The sequence below is a fragment of the Balearica regulorum genome, chromosome 2 (assembly GCF_011004875.1).
Source record: "Balearica regulorum gibbericeps isolate bBalReg1 chromosome 2, bBalReg1.pri, whole genome shotgun sequence".
NCBI classification, from domain to species: Eukaryota; Metazoa; Chordata; class Aves; order Gruiformes; family Gruidae; genus Balearica; species Balearica regulorum.
This window is the reverse complement of record NC_046185.1, coordinates 17,836,605-17,855,104: the sequence shown is the minus strand read 5'-3', so window position 1 is coordinate 17,855,104 and position 18,500 is coordinate 17,836,605. Positions and strand designations below refer to the sequence as shown.

General features: G+C 34.2%; 1 protein-coding gene across 1 annotated transcript in view; it reads right to left on the bottom strand.

Annotated features, from left to right (window-relative positions):
* The window catches only part of CSMD3 (CUB and Sushi multiple domains 3), a 727,509-nt gene that overhangs the window by 419,050 nt on the left and 289,959 nt on the right, over positions 1–18,500 (bottom strand). Inside the window, exon 9 of the mRNA XM_075743489.1 lies at positions 7,571–7,695. Within this exon, the coding sequence (XP_075599604.1) occupies positions 7,571–7,695 (125 nt within the window). The remainder of the gene's footprint in view (positions 1–7,570; positions 7,696–18,500) is intronic.

Here is an 18,500-nt window from a genome sequence, read left to right as displayed (position 1 = left end):
TTAAATTTTGGAAGATGCCTGACAGTGTCCTTCAACACCTTCTTCACAAATTCATAAAGTATGTTTAGGATAGACAGACCACAAGATGTTTGGAAAACTAGCTGTACTTCAACGTATGGTTAAAGGCTCAAACTGGCAGACAGTTATGAGTGGAGTTCCTCATGGGTCAGTAATGGGTCTGATAATATTTAATATCTTTAAAACTGATTTGAATGGTGGGATTGAATGCACACTCACCAAGTCTGCAGAAGGAGCAGAGGAAGTTGCAGTGGAAGAAAGAACCACTATAAGGAGAGACCTCAGTGGGCTGGAAGACTGGGCCAACAAGAATTACATGAGTTTTAGCAAGAATAAATGTAAAGTCCTACACATGAGAGTAAATAAGCCTCAGAAGCAGTGCAGATGAGGGCTGACTGTCTGGGGAGCAGTTCTGTGGAAAGGCACCTGGGGGCCTTGGTGGACAGAAAGCTGAAAAAACCCCAGCAATGTACTGCGGTGGCAAAGCAGACAAACAGTCCTGGGCTGTATCAGTAAGAATAGATCCAGTAGATGAAGGGGCATGATTATTCAGCCCTACTTGGTATTTTTAGGCCACATATGGAATACTGTCCATTTGTGGTTCGTTCTTGTTAAGCAAAACATTGAGAAATTGGAAAGGGTCCAGTAGAAGACAAACAAGAAGACTGGAGAACTTGACAGACAAAGACAGATTGAAGAAACTGGGTCTGTTCAACCTGGAGATCAGAACCCTCAAGGAGGAATCTAATCACAGTCCTTTGTTATCTAAAAGGTAGTTACTGAAAACATAGAGATACTCTCTTGACAGGGATGCATAGAGACAGAATAAAAAGTAACGGGCACAAGTTTCTTCAGGAAAAATTCCATCTGGATATAAGAAAAAAATTCTCTCTTGTAAGAACTATTAAACATTGGAATAGGTAGCTGACAGAAGTGGTAGAATCTCCCTCACTGGAAGTAGTGAAGACCTGGCTTCAGACAGCCATAGATACCTAATCTAAGGTCCTGCTTGCAACAGGGCATCAGATGATTTCCTGATGTCCTTTCTGGCCTAGACTTCTCTGATTCTTGGTGAGTGTCTCAGTGTCAAAGGAAAGAATAACTAAATGGGGTTTCACAGAGGTTTGTCCCGGGTCAGGTTCATTCAGTATTTTAACACTCTGGACAGCAGAATGAAGTGCATACTTATTAAATCTGCATTTAACAAAGAACTGGGAAGGACTGTGAATATATTAGCAAACATAATTAGAATTAAAAATGAGAAATTGAAGAAAGGACATTGAAATAGGATGCAATTCAGTAAAGACAAGTATAGGAAAAAGCACAAAAGCAGGAATAATCAATTCACAAAAACAGTATAAGGAGCAAGTCATTTGGCAGCATGTCTTCAGGGGTTACAGTAGCTCAGAAACATAACCTGAGTAAAAAAAATCCTACTGTTATGAAAAGACAATCAAACTGGAAGATATGCACATAGTTATAGGTAGAAAAATGTGTGAAAATGCAAGAAATAATTCCTCCTTTTTGCTGAGCACTGGGAAAGACCCTTCTAAAATACTAAGCCCATTTTTAGAAATTATATTTTAAGAAAGACATGGACCCACTGGATAATAATGCGAAAAAGGTTGGAGGTCTATAAATATGAACCATGAGGAAGAACTGACTGAACTGCTGCTGATTAGTATAAAGAAGAGCAGGTATTCTTTAGGTATACAATAAGCCATTGAAAATATTAATTAAATAACCTGTTCTTTATATAGAAGCACCTATTGAAGTTAAGCACAACAATAAGGGTTCCCACTTGAATTAGAAAAAATGTTCTAGTTGCAAGGCTAATGAAGGACTGGAGTGCTTCAGTAGGATCTCAGAGCACTTTCCTTGGAAATAAATAATGTTAGACAAATGTCTTCTGGGAATAAATACAGCTGGAGTAAGGAAGTAGCGCTGACCAGTTAGGATCACTTTCAGCCCTATTCATCTATGATGCATTACCTGTATATATGCGTGTGTGTATACATATACACATACATTGTTAGTCAGCAACACATTTAAGAGGTCCAGATACATGTCTGCATTTCAGACAGAAGTGAGGCAAAGGTGGATTTTTAAAAAATGTACTATACGTCAGTAAAGGTATTTATAAAGGCAAGATCTAAAATTAATAATGTTCATTCTGCTTGCATATCTGTGTTAATCAAACTCATGTTTACAATCTGTCAAATGAAAGATACTGAGTCAATGAATTCATTGCTGTTTTAAAAATCATTTTAGTCAATGAAATGAACTGACCAAAATAGCAATACGAACCAAAAAACCTGTGTTCTAAATTTGTCAGAACCCAATTTAAATATATAGTATTATTTGTTCCTTTTTCTACTAATAATCCAAATTACTTTGTAGCTTGCCTATTAATTGGATAATCATTATTTAAACCTTAAATTGTGTCTCTCCTTTAGTTTTCACAGATACAAAGAATTATTTAAAAAACACTTTTTCTTTCTACAGATTAGATGAGCTTTCCAAAATACTGTACTTGTTGCAGAACTTGTTGCTGACTTGCCAGCAGACTTATAAAAGGCAGCATTCATAAATGTTTCACAGGGTCTGAGAAACAAGCAAGCAGCAAACAGGAGCGGCAGGCATGAAAATAAAAAGGCTAATCGACCAACTGTGAATAGATCTATCTGTTTCATTTCCTGAAACGTAAATGAGAGGAAGAGATCTATCAACTGGCAAATAGTTTCATAAAGTAGATAATTGTCTCTGCCTAAGCAAGTTGGCTTTGTAATAATGGCATTGCCCTGTAGGGGAATACTGAATCCCATGGCAGATAAATAAGTAGGGTCTAAATCCTGAAGTGTTTAAACTTTCTCTCTTGAATGAAGTCACAGAGAAGTCAATGTAAGCAGTCATGTTATTACAGCCACATGTATTAAGTGTTTCTTGAGATATGAAATAACTAACAACTGCAGAAATTTTCATCTTTCAAATAACAGATTTCAACTGCAACTCAATGTGCAATAAATGCCTTGGCAAATATTCTCATGCCATTTTTGAACATTTTTTTCTCTTTCTCAGGAAGGATGGGAAGGCATTGTTTGTTCTGCTGTTCTGTAAAAATGGTATGCTACAAGATTTGCATGAGGCCAATTAAATTGGAACAAATTTTAAAATCTCCAGCAGAATTTTAGGCTGGCACGATGCATTGATCTAGTAAAAGTGCAGCTAAAAAAACACTTTAAAATTTCAATAAAATGTAGAAAGTGACCAGTTAATTTTCAGCTGCTGCTTATGTTAATTTATCTGCTTGCCTACAACTTAAACCCATACTTTACTCATAGCTCCAAATTCCAAATTCTTTTCAATATACCTTGTCTGTAAATCACAATGGGCCAAATGCCTTGATTTTCTGCCATATTACTTCACCAGGTCCATCTACCTGAGCAACTGCTATTTTGCTAGGGTGGTGGGAGACATAAATTAAAAGATATATTTAAAAGAAAAAAAAAAGATGAAAAAGAAAGGATAATTGTTGGTAAACTACAAGATAATTCAACTGCAATTAAATCTAGTCAGGATATCTGATATAATTTTAATTTTCTCATAGTCTCTTCTAGAAGTCAAAAGCTTCAGAAATCAGCCAAACCTCTAGAGTGGTATTTTCCTGGAAACTAGTCTTAAATCTAAAAGATGTTGTTAATCTATAATATTTGCTTGTATTTTGGAAGTGATGTATCAGTTTTCCTTCTCAAAGTCTTATAATTCTCCTGTCGAAATGCTTCAGACTTATTCCAAATTCACTCTCATTAATATGATCTTATGCCAGTTCCAGCTGGTATTACATGATAACTCCTAAAAAGAGTTAATCTTTCATTTTTGGCAGGCAGTTATACTCAGCCACTCATATGCCCTACGAGAACAAGTCTGGAGGATTTACGATGTCAAATCAAATGCACCTAACAGAATTGAAGAGTTCCTGTTTAGAACTCTGCACGATTACAGTATGTTAATGTAAATGATTATTGATATTCACATGCCATTTTTTAAAAATGTATCATTACTGTGAGATTTTTGGTGTGTGCACAATATATTTTATATAAGTTAATGAAAACAATTGCAAGCTATACTGTTCAAATAGGGAAAACCCACATGATTAAAAGCAGCACTTTAAGTGACATTTTAAAGAATAACAAGTGAAGAATCTAATACACCACCTGTGCCCTTGTTATCTGCAAAGCTGCATCAGATTGCAAGAAAATATTAATTTTTTACACAAAATAACATTTATGCATGATTGCCTAATTTGTTTGCCCAAATACATGTACACAAACATGCAAGTTCAACACGCAAATGCACACATATTTTTGTAGATACTTCCTTCATGTTACTACGTGATATTTATGCTACTTATGCAAAATTCTTTCAAAATGTTTATTGTACATTCTGTGCATGAAAATTGGAGAAGACATAATTATTAGTCTAGAAGAAATGTTTATATTCCAGCTTTGGTATACCTAAGAGTCTAATTGAAACATCTTGTTAATCGAAAGAACCAAAATTATAGCATGCCAAAGGTACTTAAATCAGTAACTTTAATGCAACTAATGACACTCTTTATTTGACAAACTATAATATCTATACCATCTGTCTGACTTTTCACCATATGGCATTGTATCAGTTCTTAATAACTTTCTTAATATTGGTCCACTGCTTTTTAAAGTGGAATTAGCTAGCTCTATGAAGTTGGTGAGTGTAAAGAAGTGAAACACTGTCCTGTTGTTTGTGAATCACATGTTCTACCTATGAATAATGGTGGGTTTGGATATTTAGTTAATACACATTCTGTAATTTCACATTTAAATAGAAGTTTATCAGAACTGCTAGCTTCCAATGGATTTATTGCTTTCTTTTTCTTTGTAGTTCAGTATTAATGCTTACTTTATCATTAGACACATATTTACAAATGTGATTTGTAAAGCATTATACAATGTTAGTTCTAAATATAGTCATACTGGGAAAAAAACCCAAAACCAATACAAAAATGGACTGAAGATTGTGGTTATACTTTTATACTAAAGTATTTTGATACCTGCTGCTATTCAGAATTCAAAACTCATACAAAAGTGTAAAGCAATATATTTAAAAACCATTTATGCTTGAAGGCCATAGTCTCCAAAAGCTGCTGAGCTGCCTTTCTAAACCTACAAGTAGCTATGCATTCATCTCAGTCTTATCACAATACTGCTGATAACACTTTATTGTCTGTTAGGAGAGATATTTTTTTAAAAAAAAACAAAACTAACAGTGTGCAACTGTATTTTGGTATTGATAAATGAAATGCTAATTGAAGTATGCTTTCCTTTTAAAGTGATTTTTCAACGACAAATTACTAAATTGTATTATCAAATACGTAACACGCAGAAGATAGAAAGATTTGCAATACAGTTACCATTTATGCTATCATTTATGTGGTATATGAAAGCCAAGAATCTTTAGAATGTCATCTTATCATGGCTATCATACAAGAAATATATAAATCCTGTCATGGACCCTCACTTATATGTGATCATAATGACGATTTTTATTATTTTTTTTCATGAATCAGTCTTAAAATCTGGGTGTTCTTTCACCTATAAAACACAGAAAATAGGGATTAGAAGAACTTTGAAATTATATTTAGCCCATTACCCCAGCTCAAGATGAGAGTGCATGTATTCAAACTCTCCTGGATATGTCTCTCCCACATGTTCTTGTAAACTTCTACTCACATATATAAAAATTCTTTACTTCGGAAAGTTTTGCTAGAGTCAAACAACAAACTTTCCTTTGCAAAATTGCAGCCCATTATATTTTATGCTTTCCCTTTTCTTTCTCTGGATTCTTCTTTCTCCAGATCAAAGCAGCCCAGTTCCTACCCAGTTGTTTATATTGTTATATTTTAGAGAATTTTGATCCTTTTAAATATTTTCTTCTGTCCTATTTTAACTGGTCCACACTTTTCTTGAAACTTCATTTCCATAGAGGAGAAAATCGGGGCTATTCACACTGCATAGCTTTAGGCACCTACGGTGGGAGATGGGATCCTTGATTTTATCAGCTGTGTCTGACAACCTCCTCCAGCAAGTGATCCACAGACAAGACTAATAGATGCTGTCACACTATTTAACAGTCTGTGTGAACACCCTTATACAACACCCATCTGGCTACATTGGAAGATTAGGAGACTACATTCCAAGACAGGTACCTAATTTAGCATATGTGAATACGATAAAAACCTCTAGTAAAGTCTTACTAGATTTACTATAAATAAAGGTTTAATTTATGTGCATCACATGATTAATTCTGCTATGCACGCAGGTCTGTGTGTATCTCTTTAGCCATTTCTAGTAATTATACATACATATACTTCACAGTAGTAAGATTTAAAATATTAATATTATGTATATTTATTTATATGTAAACAACTAAACTTTAAAATTGTTTGTGTGATATGCTAGTATTGAAGCATATAATGTTGTGATCTATTGTAAACCTATTTCTGCAGCTGTAACATCTATTATGTTTTTCTTCATCTCAGATTTGGGTAGCTGATTATTCCAACCTACGTCAGGCACTTCATTCTTATCCGTACTGAGTCCCATTTAGACTGTCCTGGTATTTTATTAGGGGGAAAAAAAAAAAAATCACCGATGTAATTTTCCAGCTCTTGTGGTTTTCTATTACACACCATCTGGATACCACCCTCAGAATTTTTTGCCCTCATCCACTGTTCAGAAACATCTCACAGTTCTCCCTGGACATTAGTTTAAGTATCCATCGCCTTGAATTACAAGATATATATCCTTTCTCTTTCTCATACCCAAATGTTCTTTGTGTACAAACTCTATTCTTCAATATTAGGCTTTGCTGTTATGCCAATTTACATGTATATGTACACACTAATATTTTCATTACATATACTAATACATATTTAAAATATATATATATACACACTAATACTTTCTTGATTCAGGTATTCATCATACTTCTTTCCCATAGTATTTGGACATCAAAGATATTCAGCAGAATGACTTTGTGCTTTTCTTCTCTTACATTTTTCTGCATTTTTTCCCTTCATCCATTTGGTCAGGGTTGAAACAGGCTATAGAATTTCTTCTCCAGTCCTTATCAATCCTAAATTAAGTCTTTCTTATCTGCTTAGCAAATATGTAATGAAGATGCTTCATGAACTACTGATTGTATATTGAATCACTGCAATACTGAAATCCATCTTGGTGAATCTTAATATTTAGTATGTGATGATAGCTTTTCATCAGCTTAATATGAAGCAAACTTCATAATGTAAGTTCCCAAGTAAAATAAGCATACTGAAATACAGACAAAGTTCGCATTAAAGAAACAGTATAGGTGGGACTTTTTTTACTAAGGAAAGAGTGACCCTAGGATTAAAACTTCAGGCACTTACAAAATATTAATTTAATAGGATTGGCTATTAAATGATAGCAAGATGTGAAATGAACAAATCACCATGAGGGTAAGAATTCCTCTTTACCTTTACACACAGGTCTATGATCACTCCATGCAGCAAAAACTTCAGCTATCCTCTGACAGGTGATACTTTTTGAACCTTGTAGCACATAATCTTCATCGCAGGAGAACTGTACTGTTGCTCCCAAGCTAAAATCAAACAATGACATAAAAAGAAGCATTTTTTTTACAGATAGGTATCAGTCAATTTTTCCATTCTTTTAGGTATGACAGTCCTGACAAACAATACAAACATGCAATCCAGTAATTTTTGCTCTTAGTAGTAAAAGGCTGCAGGCCACGCACTAGCCTGACAGCGCACAGCATTCAGCCCTCTCTGGGCTTGCTTTGGCCAGAGCTGGTTTATCTCTTTTCAGCAGTCATCTGGAGGTCAAGTGCTTATTCTCTGACCTAACTTTTGATTTTCATCTAGTAAAGGTTTGACAAACCTGGGCATTGTGTAACAAACAGTAGCTATTTATGTTAATCGAAGCTAGGAAACAATGAGAAAAAGATATAAGGAAATCACCTGGAAGAAGAGCCAAAAGATCAACCACAAGACTGAGGAAAAAATCCCCATTATAAATATTCTACTCCTCCAAATGAAGACCTCAGGATACAGATGACTTGCTGTGAATGTCATGCCCGTCCCCCCCTCTCTCCCATTCTTCTTTAGGTGCTTTTGAGTTTAGAACAGGAGGGGCATTGGAAGAGGGAGCACAACACCAGAGAAAAAGGATTAGATATTAATCAGGTTAACATAAGTGGTATGTTTTCTCTGAAATGTAACAGCTACTAGATAATGAAAGTTACAAGGTGAATATGTACATTTACTCCTTTAACTGGCAAATGTTTCTTAAATTAATGGAAGAAAATAAAATAATTCTAAAAACATCTTTCTAGGTATTTAGCTGTGATTATTTATGGAGGGATAATGGTGGCTTGAGAAGATTTAGTACTTTTCCATAGGGAGCTGACATTTGGTGTTGCAAACTCGGCACAGAACAAAACAGGAAATAAACCCAGAAAAAATTGTTTTGTTTGTTTCTTTTCTTATGTTAAGTTATTCTGAGGAGAGGAGGTTTTTGTTTTGTTTTGTTTTGTTTCATTTTGGAAAAATTAAAAACCTCAATACTTAAATGTGTATTATTGAGATACTTCTTCTTTAATATCATCATTATTTCAAGTCCTGATTACAGCTGAAAATAGTCAATATATCAGGCCTTTCTCTGACATCAGTATCTTACACTCCATAATTTCAGCTTGCTGTTTTTAAAGGCTTGTCTGTCACAGTCGTAAAGTATTTCTATAAACTGTGACTGTGGACAACCTATAGTATCACAAAGGTCTTCAGAAAGCACCTTTTACCTTATCAATTGCTAAATGATCATCATTATGTTTTTGAATTAAAAGGTGGTGTTATTATTTATCCTATTCCTTATATAAGACTGATGAGGAAGAATCATAGATTAATTCAGTGTGTTACCTCATACTTGTGCCAAAAATGAATGACATTTGTGAAATAGTCTCCTTTTCCCCTATAATTAAGAAGGAATAAACCCAAAAGACTAAATCTGAGATGTTATTGAAGAAATTCTGGAAAGAGTTAAGTAAACTGAAAATTAATATTTTGAAAATCTCATGTATAGTGATACTGCATTTTTTAATGAGGATATTTTGTGATTTGGAGTAGTATCATCGCTTTTATCACCCTTATGATGGCTATTGACAAACTTTATGATTTGGTATTAGAAACATGTGATGAAACCTTGCAGAAAAAAATCATATAGCATTATTTACCAAACTCCAGTGACTGTGTAAAGATACTTGCATGCACATGACTAAGACTAGCATTGTACGATAAGAAATACAACAAAACATAGTATTTCAAAATGGCTTCCAAAAAGACAATATCATAAAAATGGAATAGCACAAATTCTTTTTCATTCATTATCCTTACTTTTAGATGGCCTAATATTAACAAATATATCCTTTATATGTAATAGCTAACACAAATTACATGACCAATCATATTCCCTAGTCTAGATATTACTAGGGATGTTAGTAAGTGTAAAGCACTAGGGCACAAAGACCCACTCATAAACACAATAAACATAGGTATGCTGATATTCTCTGAAAACAGAAGAGCAGTCCTTATTCATGGGGGAATAAAGGAAGTGCTGATATAAAAGCAAACAGTATGGTGAAGTAAATTATTTTTAATGGCATTTGTCATTGTACTTTTGTTATCACTTCCCAATGATTTTGTGTACATATAGATCTGTATATAAGGCTTTTAAAAATCAATTTAGAAATCTGAATACCTCAAAATTATGTAAGGTTTAATATTCTCTACTAATTCTTCTATAACTGAACAGAAGAAGCTAGCTTATTTAATTAATTACCTGTGCAGAAAAGGAATTAGTTGAGTTATTGTATTTTGGTATACTTCCTTGAAAAATCTTCTCTCCTAATTTGGTCATTGGGAAATTAGTATACCATCAATGCTGAACAGTAGCAGGGCATTTCATTCTAACTGATATCAAAATATCAGATCACAGACTCATTGATTTCAAAGAATTCTGCCTAGATTTACATTTACATTCAATCAGGACCTGAATTAACTCTTTTTCTTGGATAATGCTCACTGTAAGTGCTTTTCAGTTCTAGTCAAAATACAAGGTGACTTTTGTTTCATAACACACTTTTTGTATAGAATATTAGCTACCAGATCTTAGCATAAGGTCTTTATTTAAACTTTTTGTTAATGTATAATCCCTCAAAGGATATCAGAGGCTTTCCTAACTGCGTTTGCCTTGATAAATTATTTTATCTGTACACAGGGCTTACAAGACTTTGGCTACACTGTGCATGCAGTTTTCTGGGTATTTTAAGAGGAAACATGGAGTAACTCCCCAAAAGTCTATGTTATAGCAGCTTTCCTGTGTGATCTTGTAAGGCATGGAATTATATGACTTTCCTCAGATGGATACCATAGGTCACTATCACATTTTCCAGCCTTTGCTATGTTAGATATTTTTAAAAAATTTGGTTTGTAAATCTCTGTAAGCAAAGCCTCTGTACTGGTATAGTTCTTCATTTATCTAAATAAATGATTTAAGGATCCTTTATAACTTTCTGAAACTGGCACATTTGCAAAGAGGTTGGAAGAGGTCTGATATCACTCAATAGTGATACGATATCATTATTGATTTGTCTGGGATCATCAAATATGTGTTTGATCCCACAAGGCACAATATTCTTTTTTTTCTGAAACACATACAAAGATTCATTTTTATCTGCATGGTTTGGCTTGTAAAGAATAAGCCCTGTTTTTCTTTCCTTATAGATGGAGTTTTAGTATTGCAACAGTAATTTCAGTTTCAGTTACAAAGGCAGACAAAAAATTAAGAAGACAGAGAACACATTCCATTTTGTTAGGTAATCAATTCAAATACCTCTATGATGAAAATAGCTACTAAAGAAGATTGGTACTAAGCTGAACAAGAATAAATTAAAGGGAGTTAGAAATGTTAGATGTTTGAAAAGGAATGGTGTCAGCATGACATAGCTGCTGAAATTTGGGGAGTACTTGGGCTTTACAGAAACATGGATAATAAGTAATGAGGACATGAGAGATGATATAGTCACCTGAACAGACATCTCAGAAAAGGAGGATTTGTTAGTGGATACCAGCTCTATAAACTATTTCAAAAACAGTTCCTGTAAGAATATTTGTGAAAAAAGGGGATAAAGAAGAGCTGCAGAGTCATGAAAAACAGAAGATGATATAAAAGTGAAAAACTGAGAAAAATAAAAAAGTAAACATAATGAAAAGGCTCTTGCAAGGTAAGGCTGAAAAGCTTCTATATGAGACTGAGAAAAAAAAGCCACAAAGCAGATCACAGAGTTGGGGGGAATTTCCAAATCATGAAATACAAAGACACCCTATCATTACTGTTAAAAATTAGACTCAGCTACTCCAGGGACTGTATGGTTAGGAAGGCTCAAAAGGTAGCAAATGGGAAGACAAGAATAACTTTTTCAAGATTAGATTTTTCACAAGAATCTATCTGCTGTAGAAAGTCATGCTGAGAAAATCTGAACCCCTTTGATTATTCAAAAAAAAAAAAAGGAGACCTGAAAAAAAAAAACAAAAACAACCAAAACTTACTATGGAGTCATTTAAAGAGGAAACACCAAGCAGGAAGTACACCATTTACTTAAAAAATTGAACCGATGGTATCAAAACTGCAGCTGGCAAAAAATTCCAGAGGGTTGAAATGATTATGTGATTATGAAGACTTTACAAGTCTAATAGTTACTTTTATCACTTCCAAAAGTATAAATAACACTCACATACCTACTCCATTTTACTTATCCAAATCAGTTTTGACGTTAAACTTATATTTGATAGTATATGACTGTAAGCATACTGGACTCATAAACACAGTGAGACTGGAAAATTTACAAAATCTGTAACATGTGTGCCATGTGAGTGAGACCTAATAAGGGCAATTGGACAAGCAGGTGTTGAAACACCAGTCTAAGAAAGAAATGGGAAAAGCCAGAGATCAGTCCCTACAGCAGATCAACTAAAAAAGGCAGTAATGTAAAAAATCAAACAAGCATTTCCTGTCTGAAAGGTCAAAAAAAGGACAAAAAAAACCCAACAAAAAAACCCCTCCTGCAGGAAACCTGTATAATCCTTCTGGACTTGCAGTGTAAGAATGTCATCCATAAAGGCCAGTATATTGACTGTTGTGAGCTTGTCAAGAAAATGTTAAGACAATGGGCCTTTCAGGAACAGGATTAAGATTATTTAATGTTTTCCTGTCATTTTCTACCTATAGACCCTTTCAAAAATGGAAAAGCATTAATTCTATCATCACAATTGTCTAGTGGGAGAGATCCTTCTTGCTGTTTCTGATGATATTTTTTCTTCAATACCTTTTATCTATATATACAAAAATTCAGTTCAAAATCCATCCCTCTCTAAAAGAAGTTTGGTAACTGAGTACAGGAGGGTGAAGTGTCACTACCCTCCCCAGGTATAGTACATGAGCTGAATATGATGAAGATTCAAAAAGGACATGCAGATTACCAGGAAATAATTATCAGCTCTAAGACAAAATGGAAAGAAAAAAAAAAAAAAATCTACTCTCCTTAGACTTAACTTTCTCTAGAGCACTTGGCCATGGATTTGACGTGGGTCTGCTGTGGTGACATAGCAGCAATTTCAGTAGGAGTTTTTTCCTTTTTCCTTTTTTTAAAGTCCTCAAATAATTTGAGGACTGTGGCATTAGTCCTGTGTTGGGCAGGAGGCTGGAGCTGATCCCCTCTCAAGGACCCTTCCAATCAATATTTTCAAGACTCGCTCAAGTTGTTCAATTTATTTTGAACTCACATAAAGCTTTTGCATCTACGACATACTGTGCTAAAGCAGTTCATAGCTTCGAAAATGCGTGCTTGACCTGTGTGTCTCAGTAACTTTATCTGCCAATTTATATTTCTAACAGGACAAAAGATGATTACCAATAAGTTTGCATTTTCAGGAAAAAAAACCCTAAACTTTGGATATATTCATTAGAAAATGTATGAGTAAATATTTAATAGGACAGTTATACAAATTCGAGAAAACACTTTAATCTCGTATCTGTTTTTTAAGTCTCCATCATCTGCCCCAAATTTGGGATCCCTCTTTAAAGAACACAAACTAAAAGCAGTAAGAAGGAGTTTAAAATGAAGCTATAGAATCTCTAAAGGATATGAAAGAGCAAGTGTAAAGTTTTGAACTTCATATTAAGTTTATATTGAATAGTATTATTTTAACAGTTGGCATACGTGTAGCAAACTAACCAATTTCAGATTCTTTTCCTCCATTATTTGATATATTCTTTAAATTATTATTGAATAAGAATCAATTATGCAAGGAATCAAAATGTCAAGCTCAGCTGTAGCAATAAATTATATTATTCTGGATTTTAAACTTACACTTCTCCTGTAAATTTTGTGATGGTTAGATGGGACAGACTAGAAAAAGAATGAGATAATGCAATTTGGATTTTTGCACTGATGTGCAGGGAATACATCTGAATTCATAGATCACAGTACCATTCTGTTTCTGTGGAATCAACTGAAAAGTCATATATATTAAAGTTTAGAAAAAAATATTCTCCAAGTTTTACATTTTTCTGCCATATTAACCTATTCTGTCCACACCTGCAACCAAAAAAATTTGAGTACGCCATTTTTTGGCATAGAAAAAAAACCCACAACCAGAAATACCAAACATCAGCTCATAAAGTCCGTCCCTATCAAAGAATGCATTTAATATTATGATACATTTTAATGCTAGTGAAAATAAATAAACAAAAAGTATTGCAGCACATATATTATATTCTCCATCTGCCCTCGTGGCCAAGAAGGCCAATGGTATCCTGGGGTGCATTAAGAAGAGCATGGCCAGCAGGTCGAGGGAGGATATCCTCCCCATCTACTCCACCCTGGTGAGGCCGCATCTGCAGTTGTGTCCAGTTCCGGGCTCCCCAGTTCAAGACAGACAGGGAACTACTGGAGAGAGTCCAGCGCAGGGCTACAAAGACAGTTAGGGGACTGCGACATCTCTCATACGAGGAAAGGCTGAGAGAGCTGGGGCTGTTTAGTCTGGAGAAGAGAAGGCTGAGAGGGGATCTCATAAACGCTTATAAATATCTACAGTGTGGGTGTCAAGAGGATGGGGCCAGACTCTTCTCAGTGATGCCCAGTGACAGGACAAGAGGGAACAGGCACAAACTGAAACACAGGAAGTTCCATCTGCATATGAGGAAAAACTTTTTTACTTTGAGGGTGACAGAGCTGCCCAGAGAGGTTGTGGAGTCTCCTTGTCTGGAGATATTCAAAACCTGCCTGCATATGATCCTCTGTAACATGCTCTAGGAGATCCTGCTCTAGCAGGGGGATTGGACTAAATGATCTCTAGAGGTTCCTTCCATCCCCTACCAATCTGTGATTCTGTGATTCTGTGATATCTAAGTTTTCAAAACTTCTGGTCAAGAAAAATCCTTACCATGTGTTGAACAAACTAAAGTGATGACTAAATTTCAGTTGCAGAGGATTTCTCAACACTCTGGGCATCATTAGTGATTCTCTTTAAACAGTTCTCAAGGTGTCACCTTTTTCTCACAAAAAGGTAACACTTTAAAGTCATTCGTCCAAAGAAAATAACTATATATTAATTTATAATACCAAATGACAGAAGAAATTATCATCAGTTATAATGTAACTGAACTCATTGGTATAATAAATTGTCTTTAACATAAATTTCATAAGCTTCCTTCTCTCAAAGGAATCTGTATTTTTAAGACTATACTAGCATCTTTGTGATTGTCAAACAGCATTAACTGCTTTGTTGTGATCCAAGTTTGGTCTGAGTCTCATCTTTAAATATCTCGCTGGACTACACTACAGAGATAGATAGAGATAGACTCATTCATTCATTTTATGAAGCCAGAACTTTGGGATGGTGGTGGAGGAGCATGTTTGCTTCATAATAAAATACTTATCCAAGTATAATTCAATATTTCTATGTTTATTCCACTATAAACAAAGAAAGAAAAAAAGTCTCCAAAACCCAACAATTAAAAAAAGATACAAGACCACATGAAAACTTTTTCTCTGCATCTATTACAACTTTATATTCCCTAGTGGCATTGGTTCTAAAATTGGACACTCATGTGGAAAAGATGTGGATTTTACTGTATGACAGGTAACGCAAAATAAACCATTGGAAATTCCAGAAGAACAAAGACTAGTACATCCAAAATTTCAAGAAGCTTCTAGGGAATGGAAGTTTTCTTACTGAGGTAAAATATCTTTTCCAGTACAGGAAAAGCTGGCAGCTATTAGTAAGTCTTCCTGACTTTATTTCAATCTGCAAAGGCCTGTTACGCTGAGATAGATGTCTAGCCTTTAAAACTTCAAAATATAGCCATAGGGAATTTTCACATTAGAAAAATATCCAAAAGGGTGAACATGCGGTGTCCAGTCCCAAAGAATGCAATGAAATGCTGCAACTTGTCTTAGGGCTTGCATTACAGATTTTCTAGGTTTGTGTAAGAACATATGAATGTGCTGAGCAAGCAGGTAGTGTTTATAATCAGAGCAGGAGGGAAATTGCAACAAAATGCTTCCAAACCTATACCTTCACATCTGAAGAAAGCTAAAGAGAAGTGACAAGAACATGCTCTTCTCTAAAATAGATTAAATTGTAAGGTGCTGAAATTAGATTTTGATTGATCTTGATAAAGACCTAAATCCTTCTCCAAAATACTGTATTTTAAAATTAAGGTATTGTAACTGGGATTTTCACTTCCTTACCAGAAAGGGAAAAAAGACAAGCTCAAAGTAAAGATTTTTCCTACATTATACAGAGAGTGACTTTAAGAAGGGAAAAGGAAAAGTGCTATTTTTCCCTTTGTCAGGTATAAGACAATCTGGAAAAGATTTTCCATAGTACTGTACTTTTTCAGCTAAATGCAAGCATTTTCCTTCAATGTCTTATTTATTTATTTTAAAGAATTAGTAGCATTCTTACTTTGCAAGCTTATAAAGTAATTGAGCAACCCTTATGATAATGGCCAGAATTGAAATCTGGTTAATTTTAAAAGGTGCTGAAATTTTTAGTTTGCTTTTGTTCTTTGTAAGACCTCTTTTCAATGTATCAAATTTTCAACTAGAGATAAATGACATATGTATTACTAATATTCACCAGTCCTGTTCTTTACAAGTAGAAATCTCACCATTCACATTCATAAGACCTTTAACAAGCCTTAGATAGTAAACCACCTTATTTATCGCTAATATCTGTAAGATGAGTACAGCCAAAAGAGTAATTGTTCCCTTTTTCAAATCCTGTCAATAAAGTGGCTAGAAATTGTGCACATGTGTGTGTATGTATGTCCTCGCACTATTTCCAAATACAATGTTTTAGCATTATAAAGAGAGGCTGCCACTAAAATAGTGGAAAAGCTCAATCTTTTGAAAGGAAACTAGTCCTTTTTGGGTTGTTTCTGAGAGCTACACTCCAAATAGAGCGTATTAAGGAGGTTTTGTGCTAGATGGGGTTTAATTAGAGAAGATTATCCAGAATAGATTGTTTTTATCTTGAAAGAAACTGAACCATGAAAATTCAAATATTTAGTTGAAAGGGATAGTTCAAGGACAGCTTTTGAGCATAAATTTGAGATGGCAGTGAATCCATTGAGAAGCCTATGCTTTCAGAAACTATTACTGCTCTGCAATCTAACCTGTTAGAGAAACTGGGAAGCAAGCATGCTGCCCTTAAAATCAGCAGGATTTTAGACTGTTCCTAGAATCTGCCCTCAATGGAAAGAGCATCAGTTAAGTACTAGTTTGTTGGGGTTTTGTGGGTTTTTTCATTTTTTTCTTTGTAAAAAGGTTGGTTCCATACTAATGTCAAGAAGTGATCAAAACAAAGATCAATCAAAAAAAAAAAAAAAAAGAAAAAAAAGAGTTCAGTTTGATCTGAAAATGCATTCTTTGGTGAATGGTGAAAAATACTTCCTCACCAAAATAAACATCCCTGCCCCACAAAAGTACAACCCATAAGACCAAGAGCATAATAAGGTATCTGTTACATCTACTGTTTATTTTGTTTTGAACAAAAGCTTATTCACCTCTTTTGTTCACCAAAAGTATCATTAAACTGAACACATCTTTTCACTCTCACTTTTTTTACTTCCAGTGGATCTTGTATATGTAAGCCATGTTCTTTCACTGAGTTACATTTGAAATATCCTACTTATTTATTCTTTTCCATTATGATGGGATTGGATTTATCATTACATTATGCATAAAAGCATTAAATAGCACATTCATGGCTTTTGATAGAAAAGCTGATCTTCCCTCACAGATAATTTGAAGATTTTTTTTTTCAAAAAGAAAAAAAAAAAAATTCAGTGATTTTAGTGAGAAATTAGGGGAAAAAAACACTGAAACCCAAAACATACTGATTTTGATATCTTGTATATCTTCTATCCTTTTGTTCAGTAGTTTGAATGCCTTCTTTCATTTTCTCATAAATTCTTGTGAAACAGGAAAGGTTGATAGTCACATCATCACAATGTATAGTGAAAAATAATGTTAAATTATATCCTAATAGTTTGGCCTAAAAAGAAAGACGTGGGCATGATCATAATCATATCTCTTTCAAGGTACTGCCCCTCACATAAGTTTAACTAGAATGATCTTGCAGATAGGTCTTTCAGTGGTCACTTGCACAGACAACACTAGAAAAGGACTTGCAGATTCTCTTTCAAAGGCTTTTGCTATCAAGCCATATTTCTGAGGTTAAAAACCAAAACTCTGGCCTAAGCAATAATTCTAGAAAGCATGACAGTTAAGAAACAGAGTTCATTTATTTTTATTTCTCTGAAAATATCGAGAAATCATTCTTTGTCAGGTAATGTCAGAAATGACGTTCCATATAAAATTAGTAATAAAACTTTCCCTGATTTGCATTGAACTTTTTTTCTCAAAAATAGAGAAATAGAGAGACTATAATAACTAACTGAGAAATTATAATAACTAACTGATTGCCAGCTGGCACATTTGCTTGGGATGTCATTGTCAATTCTATGTTCTGCTTGATTACAGGGAGAAAAGACATAACAAAACAATAAAAGTTACAGGAAGTTATGTAAAAGAATGAGGTAACATAATTTTGTAAAAAAATTACTATAGCACTTATTATCTTCAAATGTTAGGAACTATGCTGTGTGATAGGTAAAATACAAAATATGTAAAAAGGAAAACTGAATGTAATAAAACCAATAAATTTAAAAATGATCTCTCATCTCCCTCTTACTTATTTCTTCATTTTCTCTTTCCTCACTTAGGTGTTTTGAAGGGATTTGTAAACATGATGATGATGT